At 38.1% G+C, this 20,247-nt stretch overlaps 2 protein-coding genes across 2 annotated transcripts in view; both read left to right on the forward strand.

Moving 5' to 3' along the window:
• The window catches only part of LOC307132212 (nuclear factor 7, brain-like), a 222,040-nt gene that overhangs the window by 68,049 nt on the left and 133,744 nt on the right, over positions 1–20,247 (forward strand). The window lies entirely within an intron of this gene.
• Positions 654–19,829, forward strand: LOC307135906 (uncharacterized protein; the record flags this gene model as incomplete). The annotated part of the gene is made up of 5 exons (XM_079832627.1): positions 654–714; positions 18,336–18,641; positions 18,749–19,105; positions 19,185–19,268; positions 19,807–19,829. The coding sequence occupies 5 exons, from the start codon at positions 654–656 to the stop codon at positions 19,827–19,829; spliced, it is 831 nt and encodes a 276-aa protein (XP_079688753.1).

The following is a 20,247-nucleotide window of genomic DNA, read 5'->3' on the forward strand; positions in this document are numbered from 1 at the left end:
TTAAGTGCATTGCAATCTTTCACATCCACTCATCAACAGGTCACTGAACACCTCTGAAACAAACTAACCCTGGAACTGAACCTGCTCCATTTTTGGAACTGAAAGTTGAGGTTATCCGCTTACTTTCCCTCAAACATTCCCGGATATGTCACATAACCTGCTTTCTGGAATACCCCCTGATGTTGTTCATTGTTCTGCTCCCTTTTCTCCTGGTTTGGTTGTTGTTATTAATATATTCACCTGCTCATGGATCTCGCCTTCTCTCGTCCCTGAGAGCACCAGATGTTACAATTATATTATTCATAAAGATTTGCAGAGATGCAACAAACAAATTATCTTTATTTGCTCACTCATTATTTTATGCTCAGGCAATGATTCATTTCTTTTATTTGTTCATTTATTTTATTGTTTATTTGTTGCTGTATGTTTTTAAAAAAAAATAGCAATCATGAGTCTCATGGTCCCTCGTCAGATTCAACACTTGTCCATCATGAACTGTGATATAGTGTCAGTGAGCGGCTTCTGTATCATAGAGTCAGTCTAAACACTCAGATGGTCAGATCAGAGGAAGTTCACAACCACAGGAGGAGCTGAAGATGATAAAAGAAGAGATGTGACTATATAAAGAACAGAAAGACTGACAGGAACAGAAAATGGCAGATCAGTGTGATCTGTGTCTGCTGGGACTGATCGTTCTCTCTTCTCTTCTCTCAGGTAAACACATCTGTTTATCTAGAAGATATCATAAAAGATCTGTATGATGTGAACATATTCAAAAACTGATTCTGGCAAGTGTTTGGTAAAGAGTTTAAACTGTTGCTGCAAGTCATGTCATGGAGTTTGGTTCATTCTGTTTTATTTCTGAATGCACCAGTGTTAATTTTGACAGCCATTTTTTATTTAGTCTTAGTCTTCGTCTTCAGAGGAAAATGCTTATTAGTCTTAGTCACATTTTAGTTATTTTGTGTTTCATCGTTTTAGTCGACGAAAAGTCATTGCATTTTTGTCAAGTCATTACTTTTAGTAAAACTGCCGTTACCAACATTCATTTTTTGGTAGCTTTTTTATATGTAGTCTTTACACAAAAATGGTCATGATAATGTTTCTCTATTTAGACCAATTCAATTAAGCTTATGATAAATTTAAATATAGGTAACAGACTGTATTGACATTGCACTCTTAGTAGTAGCACTTGTGCAATGCTACATATCCCTTGTCCTTAGTTAAATAGCCTATATGCTGTGCTGTCTGCTAATGTCTAAGGTAGGATCATACATGAAGGATAAATAAAAATGGTATTATAGTTCAAGAATCAAGTATCAAGTAAAACAAACTCTCTCAGCAAATGCCTGAGATGCAGGGGTTTTAGAAGCTGATAGGTAGAGCCATGTGCACAAAGCTTTCGGAACTCTATACTGTTACAATTTTTTTTTAAATTTAAAATAAAGTTTTAATTTATTATTATTACATTAGTGTTATATTATTATTACACTGAGACACATCTAAATTCTACTGTACAGTAATATATTTGTCAAGTTAATCCAAACTTTTATTTTGACGGGTTGCCGTGAATACCTTTCAGTTTCTGTGTTTATGATATGATGGTAGTTTTTCTCAAATTAAATGGTAAAATCCTGATGAACTGTCTCTCAGAGCGGCTCTGGAGATGACGGACATGCGTTCATGTCCTCGTATGAGATAGAAACAACCGACCGTCACACGCAATTCTGTGTGTGTGTGTGTGTGAGAGAGAGAGGTAAAAAAACTGTGGTTCAGCGCCATTCATTTACACAGAGACACGCAGGAATCGTATTTAAATAGTCTTTTTGCTGTTTACTATTCACCAGGTGCGTTCTCAACTTCTCAGGTACCAAAATTTGGTGCTGATTGATTAAATGTAAATAAATAGTACAGACGTAATTCGGTCAATGCCCTTAAAAGTGTTCGGTACCCAATCCTTATAGCCACAGGGCTTCTCTCCGTGTTCTGGGACACTGTGCAACATTTTCCCTTCAGATAACATATAACAGAAATCAGTGGCGTGTCCGTCCCGGGCCCATATGCAAAATAAATTGTATAGGCCCCCCTAACCCCGCCCCCTAAGTACATTGAAGATATATTTATAGATGTTCAGGGACCGCGTAACTTTAACCTAGTAATGATGGACCCTGTAAGAGTCGGTTTTGGTGCTAAGACAAAAGCTGAGATACATACCTCAGCAATTGAACAATAAAAGGCACTAATCTTGAGGAAAAGATCTCACAGAAACTGTGACAACACCCTGACAAACATTCCTCCCCCCTCCCCATTTTGCCCTCTCCTTGTCCTGGTTTCAAGTCACCAAATGCAGATATATCAGTGATGATGTTATTTGTAAATGTATTGTTTTATCCTTTTCATGTTTGATGTCTTTTTAAAGGTCTCAGTGCGAATGGTAAAATGGTCTCAGTTTCACTGCAGTCACTGGTAGTATTAGAAAGATTGGAAAACTAATGAGAATTCAGTTCTCCTTTGAGTAGTCTCTTCAAAGATATCTGATCCACTCCCCCAAAACCAGGTGGGGGTGTTGCAAATATTTACAGCCCTTTTGTTCTGGTTGGAGTATTTAAGGCTGGATGTCCTAACTCTCTGGGGGAATATTCTGTAGTCAGACCCCCCGTGCAAACTGCATGTAGATGTGCCAGACATGATGACTCTTTTAAATTATTTTCATATTGCTTTGCAATTGTGTTTTATGTTTTTACGCTGATCAGTTGTGTACCATGGATTCTTGTTTACGTATTTACTTTTCCTGTCTGGCCGAAATAAATGTTAATCTTGATTTATTCTGTATCTTTCTGAAATCATTATTTTATTCATGTCCATGCGGGGTTTGTAGGAGTTACCGCAGATCTCTCTGCCAGGGCAGGCCATACTGGGAACTCCATAGCGGGAGCATTGAGCCATGCATGAGGGAAAACCTGATTTCTGACTGCCACTGTTATTATAAGTTGCAGTTTTCGTGACTATCACTAAAATTACATGTTTTATTATGAGTGCACATGTGTGACTCACTTAGAGGTAAGATAGTTCACCCTGCAATCCTCTGTAATATCAGAACTGACTAATCTGTGACCGTTAGAGCAAGTGAAAATCCGGACACTTAGCCTATTTGAGATTCCGTGTCCCATGGAGGATATTAATATTTGAAAATAAGTGATACTATGAAAAATCATTGATCTAAATTAAATCGCAACTAATCTTCAAATCAGCTGATAAACTCTAAATGTAACACACTTTATGGAGTCAGATAGAATTGGAGTCAGATACAATTATTAATGGAGTCAGATTTAAAATGAGATATCAATAAATTAAAAGAACTTCACCTAAAGGCTGAAAAGGCTTACACGCAGAATTCCTTTTGACCACGTCATTAGTTTTCGGTTTTTGGGCTAATGGATGGAAATTTACAGTGGTGACCTCGACGTGATCTCCCGGTGGTGGCGAGTGTCTTTTCAGCTAAATATTGGGATGCCACAAGCGAGAGGTTTGATCTTCTTCTCTTTCTTCAGCTGTTATGGTAAGTCCATTCTTATTTGCCCTTTAGAAATGTTGGGAGTGTATAGTACTGAATACTGTATAAATCTGATGGGGCGTGAAAAGAAGACAACCATATTGCTTATCAGGGACATGAAAGCAACAGCGTAGAGTAGAAATGATATCCCTTGCTTTAAAATTCTCCTTGTTTGCACACGCAGCAAGAGAGTAAATTTTATTTCTGTACTCAAGAGAGCTCTGTAAATTAAAACCTTGAATTCTGAGGAAAATGTCCAGTTACATTTGTTAATTTGCTTTGCTGCAACAACGCGACAAAGAAAAAGAACAAATGGTCACGTTAACTTGTGAATGAAATCTTGTGAATAGAGTGAGCTAAAATAACATTGAAACGATCTCACTGGAATCCTTTGTGTGTAAAATGTGAAGGTGGACAAAACTGGTTCAGGTCTGATGTCACAATTATAAATGTCTTATAAAATATAGCGTTTTACTATGGTCTTACTTCAGACTTTGCAATCACTGCACTTTTGTGTGGTTATTAGTGTCTCAGAAGAGACTGAGAAGGTTAACAGACCAAAGATAATCTTTGGCTTTCTCCATCAGACCTGTGTTTGTCAAACCTTTCTTTTCATATGCAAATAGATTCTCCAAAGAATGCAATTGATAACTTCTCAGCCTAAAACAAGAAAATTGTGCACAATTCTATATTGTGTAGTCACAAAAATCTTTGAATTGAGCAATAATTTGATCTGTGCTCTCAGTGTTTGCAGTTTATTGAGTGTTCACAGCAACTAAGTTTATAACTGGTCTCCAGTTGGTCTTGTTGCTGTGCACACAATGATCAGGCCAGCACAGCAGCAGCTGCAGGGCCAATCTAAAGATCAGTGAGATGATAACAAATTATTATGGACAAATGACTCCTCTTGAGACCAGCAAATAAAATGATTATTTAATTCATATTATTTTAATATAATATGATTTATATTATGATTATAATGTAAATCATATTATAAATGCCAGAAATGGTTTTAATCTCAGGATAATTCAGCATTATTTAGAAGAGGAAAGAAGGTTGGGAAAGTATGAGAAGGATTAGAATGTAGAAAGATGGGATGTGCAAGTAGGGAGGCAAGAGCATTATTAGTGTTGAAATGATGGGAAGGAGAATATAAATGGTTAAGGACAGAATTGTGAAGGAAGAAACTGAAGAGGAAAACCTAAAGAGAAAGAACTTCTGTACCTTCTATTTGTGCAATAATTTAAATGAGAAAAATTACAATGCCCAGTTAAATGAGTAACCTGATTGTTGTAACTTGAATAGGTTGAATTCAGGCAAGGCCTAATAATTTACATTTCATTGATCTGCAGCCCAATGAGAAAGGGGAGGTACAAGTTTTCCATTGCAAAGAAACTCGCAAGTGTTAGCAAATTCCTCTCTGGGTGCGTCAGATTACATGGGACCTGATTGGGGAAGTCATTTTACTGGGAATGTAAAGTTGTGTGTTATGTTAACTTGAGGCATTCACTCTACAGGGGTCACACATCACAGAGATCCAAAGGGTCAAGAGTTCAAATGACACCATAAACACCTGGTGACCGGATGCTCTAAACAACAGATCTGACTTGTATAAACAGCATCATTTAAAGAGATTGCCCCAGGGGAGCTGGGTGTGATAAAATCACAATACAGCAGATTGTGTAAACACAACTGCAACAGCAACTTAAGGTGCAACTGGTCTGACTGCATTTACACACAGTCAGATCTGACCATTATAAATCAGTTTATCTAACCTTTTCTTCACAGAAACATGATCATGATTATGATACATGTATTTGTAAACTACAACAAATTTTCTCATAATGGCATAAAACCGTAACAGGTTAAAGCCATCTACAACAATCTATCTGGCTAAGACCAGTAAAGAAAAAATAAGATAGCCTCATCTACCTTAATTAAATTTGTGTAAAGGTTCAAGATAAACTGTATTTCGCTCTGTGCTTGTTTTCCTTTCAGGTGAATGGCTGCCACCCTTCAGATCCAGATTCCACTGGGTCTGAAGTCAAGACACACACACACACAACTTAACATCTAGGAGATGGGAGGGAAGAGACTTCATGAAGCCATTCACACCTCACAGCACACATAGTTAAATGGTTTCCCAGTATAAAAACTGGAATAAAATTATACAACACAGATTATGGTAGGATAGACACCACCCATCTCCTATACACATCCATACACAACACACATCCTTAATTCTATCACCGCACAACACATTTTTCCTGGCATAGATCATGGGACTATCCAGGCCAAAATCATACACATAATGTAAATTTATCATACACTATTAATCTTCATACATACAGGACAAAATGAATTATTTTTCATAATTCCCTTTTTATTTGGTTTGAACAATTTTATTTTCATAATTACCTTTTATTTGGTTTGAATAATTTTACGGCTTACAGCCATGTCAACTTCCTGTATGTAAACACTGCAAGATGCATAAAACATGTGCATGGCTTTGTCACAAATTAATTAATGGACAATTAATTGATCAGTAAACTGATGGACAAATTGTTTAATATGTCCAGTCCTTAGCATTGTTGAAAACTGGAAGGGCCCCTAGTTTCCAACATATGACTAATGACAATAAAATATATCTAAAGACTTAGATCTGGGATGCAGGCATTTCTATAAATTAAGTAAACAATTCTCAGTCAGACCTGCATCATTGAGTGTGACTCCGCCTGTACATCAAATGCGCAGAAGATGAGTGCCAAAGTTTAACTAAAGATTTTAAATCTCTTTTTCTGTAAATCTCATTCTCTAAGTAATCTGATTGAAACATAAGAATTCAATAATGATTTGCATTCAAAACAACTGATACAAACAATTTTATAATGGCAATTATTCAATTGTGTATTTCCATGTTTAATTATGTGATATATTTTAATTATGCATACTGCTGGTAAACCTACTGTTCTATTGACGGTTTTGATACCCTTCCTTCAATTCATCCAGACCGTGTTTAAATTCCACTTCAATATCACTAGTGGTATTGAAGAATCTGGCGATCAAATGAGACTTGCTCACTAAATATATGACACTGAGAAATGAGACCGTTTTTACCACTCGCACTTCTGACAGGAGTTTATCATGTGTTGTTATTTTGATGTTCTTGTGATTATCCAACCACTCTCTTTTTCCATCTCACAATAACCACAAAGTCATCAGTGTTCAATTATTGCATGGTTATTCAGAATTTGTTCAGGTGTCTAGCACACGATGATTCCTTCACCCATGGAGATCTGACCTGCCCGGCAAACCAAACCTTCTGCTTGAAGGTGACCGAGGATTTCTCTAAGGGTCAGCTATTGATAAGAATCCTGGGGAGGACACAGATGTTTCCTCAAAGTGTAAAGACACTTTCCACTGACACTTTCTGCTCATGCTGGCTAACACAACTGACTTGGGACAACAAGTCATTCTACAGACTGAAAACCCTCACAATCATCGGCAGGTGGAAACAAACCTGACCAACGGGATAACAGATATCCTGCCTAAGTGCTTCAGCATCCAATCAGCACAGTACGCCTACACCTAAAGGAACTGTGCCGCTGAGGTGTATTTCAGCATTGTTTTCATCTTCATGTTCAGCCTGTCTTAATGTTGTTATTTCAGGTGACTGCTTGAATCCGGCACCCATTGATTTGTGTTGTTAACTCCAGGATCAGCACTAAGAACACTTCCGAAATTACATCCAAAATATGGAAACAAGGAATGTCCAAGTATGTCCCCTTGGGAACTAATCTGAATTTGTCCCAATGGGCCAGGGGCCGTCTGTAAGAGTCGGTTTTGGTGCTAAGACAAAAGCTGAGATACATACCTCAGCAATTGAACAATAAAAGGCACTAATCTTGAGGAAAAGATCTCACAGAAACTGTGACAACACCCTGACAAACATTCCTCCCCCCTCCCCATTTTGCCCTCTCCTTGTCCTGGTTTCAAGTCACCAAATGCAGATATATCAGTGATGATGTTATTTGTAAATGTATTGTTTTATCCTTTTCATGTTTGATGTCTTTTTAAAGGTCTCAGTGCGAATGGTAAAATGGTCTCAGTTTCACTGCAGTCACTGGTAGTATTAGAAAGATTGGAAAACTAATGAGAATTCAGTTCTCCTTTGAGTAGTCTCTTCAAAGATATCTGATCCACTCCCCCAAAACCAGGTGGGGGTGTTGCAAATATTTACAGCCCTTTTGTTCTGGTTGGAGTATTTAAGGCTGGATGTCCTAACTCTCTGGGGGAATATTCTGTAATCAGACCCCCCGTGCAAACTGCATGTAGATGTGCCAGACATGATGACTCTTTTAAATTATTTTCATATTGCTTTGCAATTGTGTTTTATGTTTTTACGCTGATCAGTTGTGTACCATGGATTCTTGTTTACGTATTTACTTTTCCTGTCTGGCCGAAATAAATGTTAATCTTGATTTATTCTGTATCTTTCTGAAATCATTATTTTATTCATGTCCATGCGGGGTTTGTAGGAGTTACCGCAGATCTCTCTGCCAGGGCAGGCCATACTGGGAACTCCATAGCGGGAGCATTGAGCCATGCATGAGGGAAAACCTGATTTCTGACCTGCCACTGTTATTATAAGTTGCAGTTTTCGTGACTATCACTAAAATTACATGTTTTATTATGAGTGCACATGTGTGACTCACTTAGAGGTAAGATAGTTCACCCTGCAATCCTCTGTAATATCAGAACTGACTAATCTGTGACCGTTAGAGCAAGTGAAAATCCGGACACTTAGCCTATTTGAGATTCCGTGTCCCATGGAGGATATTAATATTTGAAAATAAGTGATACTATGAAAAATCATTGATCTAAATTAAATCGCAACTAATCTTCAAATCAGCTGATAAACTCTAAATGTAACACACTTTATGGAGTCAGATAGAATTGGAGTCAGATACAATTATTAATGGAGTCAGATTTAAAATGAGATATCAATAAATTAAAAGAACTTCACCTAAAGGCTGAAAAGGCTTACACGCAGAATTCCTTTTGACCACGTCATTAGTTTTCGGTTTTTGGGCTAATGGATGGAATTTTACAACCCCGGTGCAGCCACAAATATCATAACTATAGGCCTACTGTAATTAAGACATATATTCAAGAAATTTATTAAAAACAGAAAGACGCTGTAGCCTTACTCAAAGGCTGCGGAAACAGGCCAGTGGGTTCATTACGCAAGTCAATACATTCCCGGCAATCTTGGTTTGCTTCTTATTTATTAAATATATAAGCAATTACTTGATGAAACATACAGTAGATCAAAAATACAATTTATACAAAACGAAATTCACTTTAAAGAGAGACTTTCTACAAAACAATACTCAATGGTCAAAATCATGTCTGACACCACTCATGTCTCCAGACATATTGCGCATCTTATAATGTAGCTTACTCATCTTACTCATATTGCTCACTTTTCATAATCAGCATATGAAATTAAAAAAAATTATATCATAGGCTAATATTTAAACATAACCTAACTATGAAACTTAATATAAGGTACGTTTTCTTTAACCCTCTGTCCGACAAAAGCGCCAGCGCTTTTTTCCCTTTATGACAGCGGAAACAACTCACAATACTCTGTCATTTTTAGCCAGACAGATAAGTGCAAGGCATAATTATAAACTATAAACGGTCTACTTTTATTTGTGTACACTCACAATAACAACAAAGGTCGTGGTCTCAGTGAACAGATATTTTGCATTCACTCCAAACGCTGTCTTTATTTTAAAAAGGTATTTTGTTTATTAAATGCAAAGTTTTTAATTTCAAAAGCATTTCTAAATTTAGCTAAATTTCTAAATTCCAACAAACGAAATTCCAAGCCAAAATAACGGAAAAAAAAAACCTTTGATCTACCACCATGCAAATTCAAACATTTAGCCCCTTCTCTCCCTATACGCAGTGACTAAAACCCGACAGGGGAACGGTAATTAACTAAACGTTCTAAATAAATATGCACACAAAGGCATATTTCGTACACATCACTATACGACATGTCCAGGAGAAAATATCTTCATCACTAACATCTCGTTATTACGAGAAAAGATGTCATCAAAACGACATAATATGTAGTTATTATATGACATAGAGTGGAAAAATATGATATGTGTCATTAATGCGTCACCGTATTTTTGCGACATAGTGCACTGCAAAAAATTTTTTATTAGCTTCAGTTTTGAAAATGAGTGCTCAACAGTAACAACAGTTCTGGGTGGCAGTGGCTCAGGGGTTACATTTACATTTATGCATTTAGCAGACACTTTTATCCAAAGCGAGGAGTACAGGAAGCGATCCATCATGAGGAGGCAGCGAAACACAGAAAGTCCCTGAAGTACTAAGTTTTGGACATCGCACAGAGCATCACACACTAGGGCAGGGAAAAAGTAGAGGAAAATAGAAGGAAAATAAGGAAAGGGAAAGGTTTTTTTTTTAAGATAAGGTTAAGTGCTCGCGGAAGAGATGAGTTTTCAGCTGTCGTTTGAATGCTGTCAGTGATTCTGCAATGCGGATGGAGGTGGGAAGATCGTTCCACCAGCAGGAAACGGTGAATGTGAATGTTCTGGATAGGGATTTTCTGCCTCTCTGTGATGGTACCACAAGCCGTTGCTCCTTAGCTGAGCGAAGGCTTCTGGTGGGGGTGTAGACTTGTAGGAGCGAGTCAAAGTATGCAGGAGCTGAGCGTGTGGTGGATCTGTAAGCGAGCGTAAGCGCCTTGAACTTGATGCGAGCAGCGAGTGGTAGGCAGTGCAGAGAGATGAAGAGTGGTGTGACGTGGGCCCTTTTGGGTTCGTTGAAGATAAGACGTGCTGCTCTATTCTGGATCATTTGGAGCGTTTTGATCGCACATGATGGAAGTCCAGCCAGAAGCGCATTGCAGTAGTCAAAAGCAGTGGTATGAGAGGCCATGTGCCTGTATGATGGGTCCCAATGATGTAGTGTAGATGGAGAAGAGGAGAGGTCCAAGCACTGAGCCCTGAGGAACCCCTGTGGTCAGCTGATGTGCTTTGGATACCTCCTCTCTCCAGGCAACCTTGAAAGACCTACCTGTGATGTAGGACTCAAACCAGTGGAGTGGAATCCCTGTGATGCCCAGTGATGAGAGGGTGGACAGAAGAATTTGATGATTGACCGTGTCAAAGGCAACAGATAGATCGAGGAGGACAAGGACCGATGATTTGGAGTCAGCTTTAGCTATCCGCAGGGCTTCAGTGACCGACAGTAATGCAGTCTCTGTGGAGTGGCCGCTTTTGAAACCTGATTGGTTGATGTCCAACTGATTATTCTGTGAGAGGAAGGATGAAACCTGATTGAAAACAACTCGTCCAAGAGTTTTCGCTATGAATGGTAGCAGAGAGACAGGTCTGTAAGTCAAGTCAAGTCAAGTCAACTTTATTTATATAGCGCTTTTAACAATGTAGATTGTTTCAAAGCAGCTTTACAGTGTTAAACAGGAAAATAATGCAGCATAATTTTATTCAGCTGTATAGCCATTCTGGAGAAAACGCTGATGTCATCAGTTCATTTCAATGATCATACAGAGAAAATCATAGTCTATATATTGTAACACCTCCCTTAATGTAAGATGATACAAACTGAGGGGTTCAACAGAATTCGACTAGTACTACTAATAAAACCACTTCACCAAACAAATACGTTTCTCTTTGTGTTTTTATTCCCAAGTGCACGATAGATATTCAACATAAATAACTGAGCATTTTTATGAGCATTTAAGGAAAGTCAATAATAAATGAAACTTATCATGATAGTTCAATGTTAGATGAATCAGATGATGAGGATGATGATGAGACAATCAAGATCCAAGTGGTTATTTGATAACGATGCAATGTTATAATCCAGTGAGACCAGTGAGAATGGAATGGAGATAAGCAGCACTGTAGATCTGTAGCAACAACCCAAGGTTGCTTATAGAAGATCGTGTGGTAAATAGTGCTCAAATGAGGAGAACACGTGCAGCATGGAACAATAAAGGAATCAAATGTCCAAAGAGTCCACAAAGGTCCAAAAACGGTTAAAAAAAAAGTCCTTCTATAAAAGAAAACAAATAGTGCACATCAGCCTTTGGAATTTCAAATAAACCATATATCACATTTGGAAGTCATCAATCACACATTTGAAAGTCAGCATATACTCACGTTTGAGCGTAAACTTAAACAGTTCTCAAACAGAACTTGTGAGAAAGAAGGTAGCCAGCCATGAGCTCAACCATGAGGTTTCCCTCTACCAAACAATCTGACTTGCTCTTCTTCTTCTTCTTTCTTTTTATTGGCGGGTGGCAACCGACTTTAAGGTGCATATCCGCCACCTACTGTGCTGGAGTGTGGGCCAGAAATGTAACCATCACAAAAGACAAAAAAAAAATAAATAAATAAAATAAACACTTTACCTTCTTTCTACCTTTACACTAACTTCAACAATCAATTAAATCCTTTTCATTAAACCAGTTTCTTTCAAAAAGTTCAACAAAGCTCCCATTATCTGCTCTCCAATTTTAAAAAGATTTTTAAGGTTCAACACATTTTCCCCAAATTTCAGTAATTCCTCTTTTAATTTTATCCTTTGATTTTCATATTTAACACATTCACTAATCACATGTTCAGCTGATTCCTCTCCCCTTCCACAATCACACAAACCTGAAGGGTGCTTTTTCAATAAATACATAGTTTTATTTAATCCAGTATGTCCTAATCTCAACCTCGAAATAATGCTACTTTCTCTACTACATCGATCTATAGATTTCCTTTTCCCTACTTCTTGCACAATATTGTATAGATGTCGCCCTTTCTTCCCTTCATCCCATTGTCTCTGCCATGTCTTCATAATATTTTCCTTTATTTTTACTTTGACTTCAGCTTTACTTAGTGCCACTTTTGTAATTCTGTCGAGTTTCAAAGCTTGCTTAGCCAACATATCTGCTGTCTCATTTCCCTCAATCCCCCTATGAGCCGGAATCCACAAAAATCTGACCGCTGCATTAATATGTTGCAGTCTATATACAGTCTCATAGATTTCGTACACAATATCAAGTCTACTATTAGATGATAACGACTGAAGAGACAATAATGATGATAAACTATCCGAGCAAATTAGAACCTTGGTAATTTTGTTTTCCTCTACCCCCTGTAATACCCTTAAAATAGCTAACATTTCCACAGTAACTACTGTCAAATGATCAGAGGTTCTTTCCTTAACATTTATCTTTAATTCTGGAATAGTGAATGCAAAACCTGTAACACCACTCTTAGGATCTTTTGAACCATCCGTAAAGGCAGCTATAAATGAATTATATATAGACCTTATTCTGTCCTCCACTTTTTCTACCCAGTTTCCTTTCCCATTAAGTCTTTTTATTTCTCCTTGAATATAGAAGTCTATGATTAGTGGCGAAAACAACCAAGGCGGCGTACTTGAAAAAGGAACATTAGGACTGAACTTATTCTCCTGCAATTTCATTTCACTTGCTATTTTACTAGATGCCCAAGCAAAACATTCTATCTTAGCCTTCCCACTTTCCCAACAAGGGATAAGACACTTAACTGTAGGATGCCATCTTTCATTATGACCTTTTAAATTAGTCCAATAGTTCATCATCAGTTGCTCAAATCTTAAACTTAATGGAAGCTCGCCCACCTCAACTTGCAATGCACAAGCCGGAGAGGACCTTATGGCTCCACAACAAATTCGTAGTGCTTGATTTTGTATAATTTCCAGTCTCTTTAATGATGTTTTCGATGCCGTTCTAAACACTATACTTCCATATTCCATCACTGGTCTTACTAAAGCCACATATATCCCTCTTAAGGCTCCTTTACTAGAACCCCACTCTATCCCAGTTAAGCACCTCATTATATTTAAAATCTTCTTACACTTTTCCTCTACTATCCTTACCTGCTCTGTCCAAGTTAGTTTAGAGTCAAATGTTACCCCTAAAAACCGAAAGTAATTTACCTGCTCAATTTGATTCCCATACAATAACACCTTAGCCACCCTATCCCTCTTTTGAGTAAAAACCATCATCTTTGTCTTTTCCACTGAGAATTTAAAACCCCATGTATAAGACCATTCTTCAATTAAACCTACAGCTTCCTGTATCTTCTCTTGAACTAACAATAAGCTCTTACCATTTTTCCAAAGGGCAGCGTCATCAGCAAATAATGACTTCCCAATATCATACCTTATTTTACTAAAAACATCATTAATCATAATAGAAAAAAGTAATGGGCTTATCACACTACCTTGCGGGGTCCCATTATCCACTTTGAATTTATTAGACACTGAAGCACCAATTTTAACCTGAATATACCTTTCAGATAAAAAACTTTTGATCCAATTAAAACCTCTTCCCTTAATACCCATTTTATCTAATTTAATCAATAGCCCCTCTTTCCATACCATATCATAAGCTTTTTCCACATCCAAGAAAACTGCCATAACCGATTCCTTATTTATCATAGCTTTTCTAATTTCTGTTTCCAAGCAAACCACAGGGTCCATTGTTCCCCGTCCTTTCCTAAACCCACTCTGATAAGGGGATAAAAGATATTTACTTTCTGTATAAAATGTCATTCTTTCTACTATCATCCGTTCCATAATTTTCCCAACATGCGACGTAAGGGCAATGGGCCTGTAGTTTGCTGGATTCGTTGAATCCTTACCTGGTTTTGCTATAGGTATAATAATAGCCTCTTTCCAACTTATTGGTAATCTCCCTTCTTCCCAGCTCTTATTATATATACCTAAAAGTTTCATTTGCATTAAAATTCCAAACTGTTTCAACATACTATAACTAATCTGATCCTTTCCTGGAGCAGTTACCTTAGCTTTATCTATTGCCCGTTTCATTTCACTTAATGTAAAAGGGGAATCCATAGCATCTTCTGTACTTTCCTTTCTTATTAGTGCCTCTGGGTATGCATCTCTAGTCACTTCTCTTCCTCTTTTCCCAACCTCTGACAGATTATTAGAACTATGAATTTCAACCAAGGCCTTAGCTATGATATCAGCTTTTTCCCTATTTGTTACTGCTATGGTTTCTCCTGCTTTTAAAACTGGAAACTGCCAGTCCTTTCTAATTCCCCTCATTTTCCTTATCATTCCCCACACATTTCCTAATGGAGTCGTTCTACCTATTTTATTACAATATTCTCTCCAACTGTCTCTTTTTGCCTTCTTTACTACTTTCCTAACTTGAGCTTGGGCCTTTTTGTATTCTATTAATCTTTGAAAGTTAAGATTACTCTTCAGCATTTTAAATGCCTTATTTCTTACTTTAATGCTTTTCCCACACTCTTCCGTCCACCATGGGACTGGTTTCCTATTCATTTTTCCTTTGCTTTTTGGAATACATACGTTAGCCACTCTAATCAGTACGTCTTTAAATTTTCATCAATTTCATCTATATCCTGGCTTAAATCAATTTCACTACTCGCCTCCTCACATAGATATTCAAATTTACCCCACATAGCCTTATTTAATATCCATTTATCCTCTCTTCCTTCTTCCCTCTCATCCTTTCTCACACCTACCTTACATAAAACAGGAAAATGATCACTACCCATAGTAGAGTCCTCCCATAACTCCCACTCACAAATACCTGCCACCTCCTTTGCCACTAGTGTTAAATCAAGTGCTGAACTTTTACCTGTGTGAACATCTATTCTTGTGCTTCTCCCATCATTAATGCATACCAGATCAAACTCATCCAACAACTGTTCTATTATTAGACCATTTAAATCAGTTTTCCCCCCTCCCCATAATGAACTATGGGCATTAAAATCTCCACATAAAACAATGCGGTCACTTGCTAGTTCAACAATCTGATTTAATTTATTACCATCTAATCTTCTACATGGATTATAATAATTTACCACAGAAAACTTTTCTTGCTTAGTCCATATTTTAACAATAATATACTCTTCCTCCCTTCCTTTTGATATAACTTGATATGTAATATTCTTCTTGATAAATGTAGCACACCCACCCCCTACACCATCTTCCCTATCATTCCTTACACTAACATAATTATATATACTAAAATCTAATTTCTGTGATAACCATGTTTCTTGTATACAGATTACATCAGGAGTAGTTGGTAACGAACTGATAAAATACTTAAATTCCTGCCCATTTGCCACCAAGCTTCTTGCATTCCATTGAAGAATAAGAACCATAATATCAGCCAACAAATGAAGCTTCCTGACTGGCCTGAGCACTTAGCTCATTCCTCACCTCTTCCCAGGACAAATCATTCAGGCTAAGATGGTTCACTGCTGCCTTTACTATTATTTGTATCCTTTCTGTTTTTGACTTTGCCTCAGTGGTAGCATTGATGACCCCTGCTATAAAGATGACTAATTTCCTTAAATCAACCAGAACTTTACCCCCTTTTATCTGTTCATGCTGATCATTTTTCAGATTCTCACTTGCCTCATTTACTACTTTTTCCTCCCTGTGATTCACCAGCCCAACGGCCTCTGCATATGATATTTTATTTTTCACTCTGACCTGCTGAATCTCAACCTGCCTTTTCATTACCTCACATCCCCCATATGCCACACTGTGATTTCCTCCACAGTTACAGCATTTCGGTTGCACATCCCTTCTACATTTCTCATAATCATGGTCCTCACCACATCTAGCACACCTTCTTTTCCCTTTGCAATTCATGGCTGTGTGACCAAACCTCTGGCATTTAAAACACCTCAACGGTTTAGGAACGTATTCTCTCACATTATACATCATATATCCTAGGGATACTCGGTTAGGAAGCATTTCATCCTCAAATTCCAACAACACACTTTCACTTCCTTGTCTCATCCCATTCTTAAAGCTGGTCAATCTTCGGGCATCTTTCACTTTCCCTCCTTTTAAGTTTGCTTTTATTTCATCCACATTTACATCAACCGGGATCCCCCAAATCACCCCCCTATTCCACATGTTTCTCTTCTCCACGCGACTAACGTTACTTACTTTAAACCTTCCTATCTCCTTCATTCTACAGGCCCTTTCTCTTTGATCTTCATTTTTGCATATTATTAAAAGGTTTCCATCCCTCAAAACTTTGGCCATTTTGACATCTCCCACTTGGTTTTTTAATATCGTAGTCAACTTCACTGGATTCATACCCAGCACTCCATTTTCTTCCTCAAATCTAAGTATTACTTTACACTCATCATCTATCTTCAGATTATCATCCTTTCCATCCACTTTAGTCATCATCCCTTTGAATTTCTTTGACCCCTCTTTTCCACTTTCACCACCCCGTTTCTCTCTTATTCTATCTCTCTCCTGACTAAACTCCATATGATCTTCACTCTCAGTGTCATCCGAGTTAGCACATTCTGGCCCATTTCCAGCACAGCTTTGTCTACCCGACATCGTTTTCACTCCTTTGTCACGTTTCCCCATTTCTTCCAATAAAGTTCCTTGTCTTCTCTTCATTAGGTGACAGCCCAGAAGAGCTCCCACACTCACACTCCTCTCCCACACTCCACTCGTAATCCAAGTTCTGTTTATCTCCCAAATAGAAGATTTAAACAGCGCCCATAGAGTGAACACCAACAAACTTCGCGAGCGCCACACACCACACTCCCAACCACACTCCACACTCCCAACCACACTCCACACTCCGTCACCACACTCACCCACTCTCCATCTGACTTGCTCGTCTATGATCGTGGCTTATATCCGGTAATCAATTACCTCTAGCGCCCTCAAGCGGCTGCTAGTGGTAACATGTCCCAGATGCATCATTAACAAAAAAAACAATATACAAAACCAAGTAACGTTTTACACTGTTACAATATATAAGGAATAAATACATAAACATATTTGACTTCGATTAATTAACAGATTAACAAAACGAAAGAGAAAACTGTGCTAGATTATGAAACATCTAAAAACAAAATGACCATAAACTCAACGAACACATCCTATATGAGATTAATCAGATATATACACATATTACAGTTCATATTACAGTTTACATCAGGTTTTCATGATCGATCGCCGCCTTCACATTCCAGTACTCGCGCACACTTGCCCATCTTTATTCGTTTTCTTTATTTTACAAAAGCACAATGTTCTGTTTTATTGTGAGTGTAACAGAAATAGAAGTAAGCTGTTTCTAATAATGTCTAACTCTTACCTGTATGACCTCAATGACAGAGTATTTTCTGTTTCCTCTGTTTAATCGCGCCGGCATCTCATTATCAAAATCAACTACAGTCCAGCAAACATATGAAAGTGACACTGCTCAGATTAATATTTCAGTATTAATATGAATGTGTTCAGCATGAGCCGCTCCACTGTGGTGTGGTCAAGCTCATTTTAGAGCGTGAAGAGGAGGATTTTCTGTCCATACTGTAACAGACATGAAGTTTACATAATAAATAATAGTTTAATATCCAAATACATCAAGAAATATGGAAACATTTGGATTTGTGCCGAATGAGAGAGTTAGGCAACATGAGCCCAACGGCGCTTTAAATTAGTTAGTTTGGGCTTGTTTAGAGATACTCTTTCATTCTTCTTCTGTTCTGAATATCATTAAATGCTAGATATTAATACGAGAGCTGTGAAGCAAGTGAGGAGAAAACACTGCATTATTTCAATCCTCTGCTTTTTATACTGGTATGTTTTATGTTTTCATTGATTAATATAATGATCACTCACATGTTCTGTGTTTCAGGTTCCAGTGGAGAGGATGATGTGTTCATCAGTTCTGGTGAAAATGTCCGTCTGCCCTGTAATAATGCTCTTTCTGACTGCAAATCAACTACATGGAACTATAACAAACATTCAGCAGCAGTTGAACTGATTGCTGGAGGGATGAAGAAGAAAGACACAGAGAGACATGAGAGTCTGAGTCTGGGGTCTGACTGCTCTCTGAACATCAACAACGTCACAATAGAAGATCGTGGATCTTACATCTGCAGACAATATGTGAATGGACTACAAGGACCTGATGCACGTGTTTATCTGCATGTTCTTCATGGTGAGTTTATGATTATGGGGTCAATTTAAAAAGGGCAGATTCTCCCTTTAATCTCTCAGATGATTATTTAAAAGTCTGTGATTTGTGTGTCTTGTGTTGTGTTTCAGTGTCTCCATCATCATCATCATCATCATCATCATCATCATCATCATCATCATCATCATCATCATCACAGACTGAGATCAGTCCAGGCCGCTCTGTGACTCTCTCCTGTCAGTTGTATGTATATGATGGATCCTCCTGTGATGATTTGGTCTATTATGAGGATGTGAATCTGTTGTGGGTGAATCAGGCTGGTGTTGATCTTCAGACAGACTCCAGATATCAGATATCAGCTCCAGATCCCTGTATCATCTCTCTGACTACAACACTCCTGAATGAAGATCACAACAGAGAGTGGAGATGTGAAGTTACTCAGAGAAATAAACTCAAGACCTCAGTCACATACACTGTCCAGTATTCAGGTGAGAAACAACTATTACTACTGTAAAATATGATGTTAATGTCCTACAGATGATGCGTCTGAACATTCATCTTCTGCAGTCGATTCATCAACACTGATTCCAGTCAGCAGCTCAAACTCTCAGAAGAAATCAAGCCCAACTACATCAGCAGCTCCTACACAAGGTACATGATCACATGATCACCGTCACACATCATCTCTCAGGGTTCTGTCACTTCGGTCTAGTTTACTCTTGGTTTTGTGACAGAGCCCTGATGCTACTGTATTGTCTTGTTTTTGTGTGAGCGTGCGGTTTGGAGCGTGCTCAAGTCATGCGCTCTTCTGTCCACGTGAGTGGTTTTGTGTGGGGAATGTGCTGTTCGGATCTAGTTTGGTTTCAGTTTTGTGATTTGGATATTCATGCTCTGTGTGTCTGTATTTTGTTGGAAGCACACAAGTTCGCTCGAGCCGTACACTCTTTTGTCCGTGTGTGTGTTGTGTTCTGTGTAGCACGTGGTTTGTGTTTTTCACTGGCAGCGTGCTTTCATGTTGTCATGTTTTGTGTGAACACACGGCTTTTGAGTGTTCTCATGTGCCATGTGCTCTCATGTCTATTGTCTAACCCCACCCATGTTGTTGTCTGATTATTGATTCATTTGCCCCACCTGTCCTCCCTCCTTACCTGCCCTATTCACTCCCTGTTTATTCTCCTTGTGTTTACAGTCATGTTCCAGATTTTTGCTTAATGTTATCACGTGTTATTTTGTCAAGTTTAGTCTGTCTAGTCTGTTTTATTTTTACTATTAAAGGGTCAGTTCAAATTCTGTCATTAATTCCTCACCCTCATGTCGTTTGACACCTGTAAGTCCTCCGTTCATCTTCAGACACAAATGAAGATATTTTAGTGTAAAGCTGATGCTGAGAAAGGCTTCAGATTGGCCTCCATTGGCATTCAGTACATTTACACTCACAAGACCCATAAAAGGCACTAAAAACGTTGTTACAAAGTCCATATCACCACAGTGGCTCTACAATAATCTTACCATGCGACGACAATAGTTTTTGTGCGCAAAAAGAAATCAAAATAACACCTTTAATCAACTTGTTATTGCCTTCCGTGTGTGTCTCCACGACGCATGCGTGAGAATATGACGTAGCGCCAGC

The sequence above is a fragment of the Gobio gobio genome (assembly GCF_949357685.1).
Source record: "Gobio gobio genome assembly, chromosome: 1".
Taxonomy (NCBI): Eukaryota; Metazoa; Chordata; class Actinopteri; order Cypriniformes; family Gobionidae; genus Gobio; species Gobio gobio.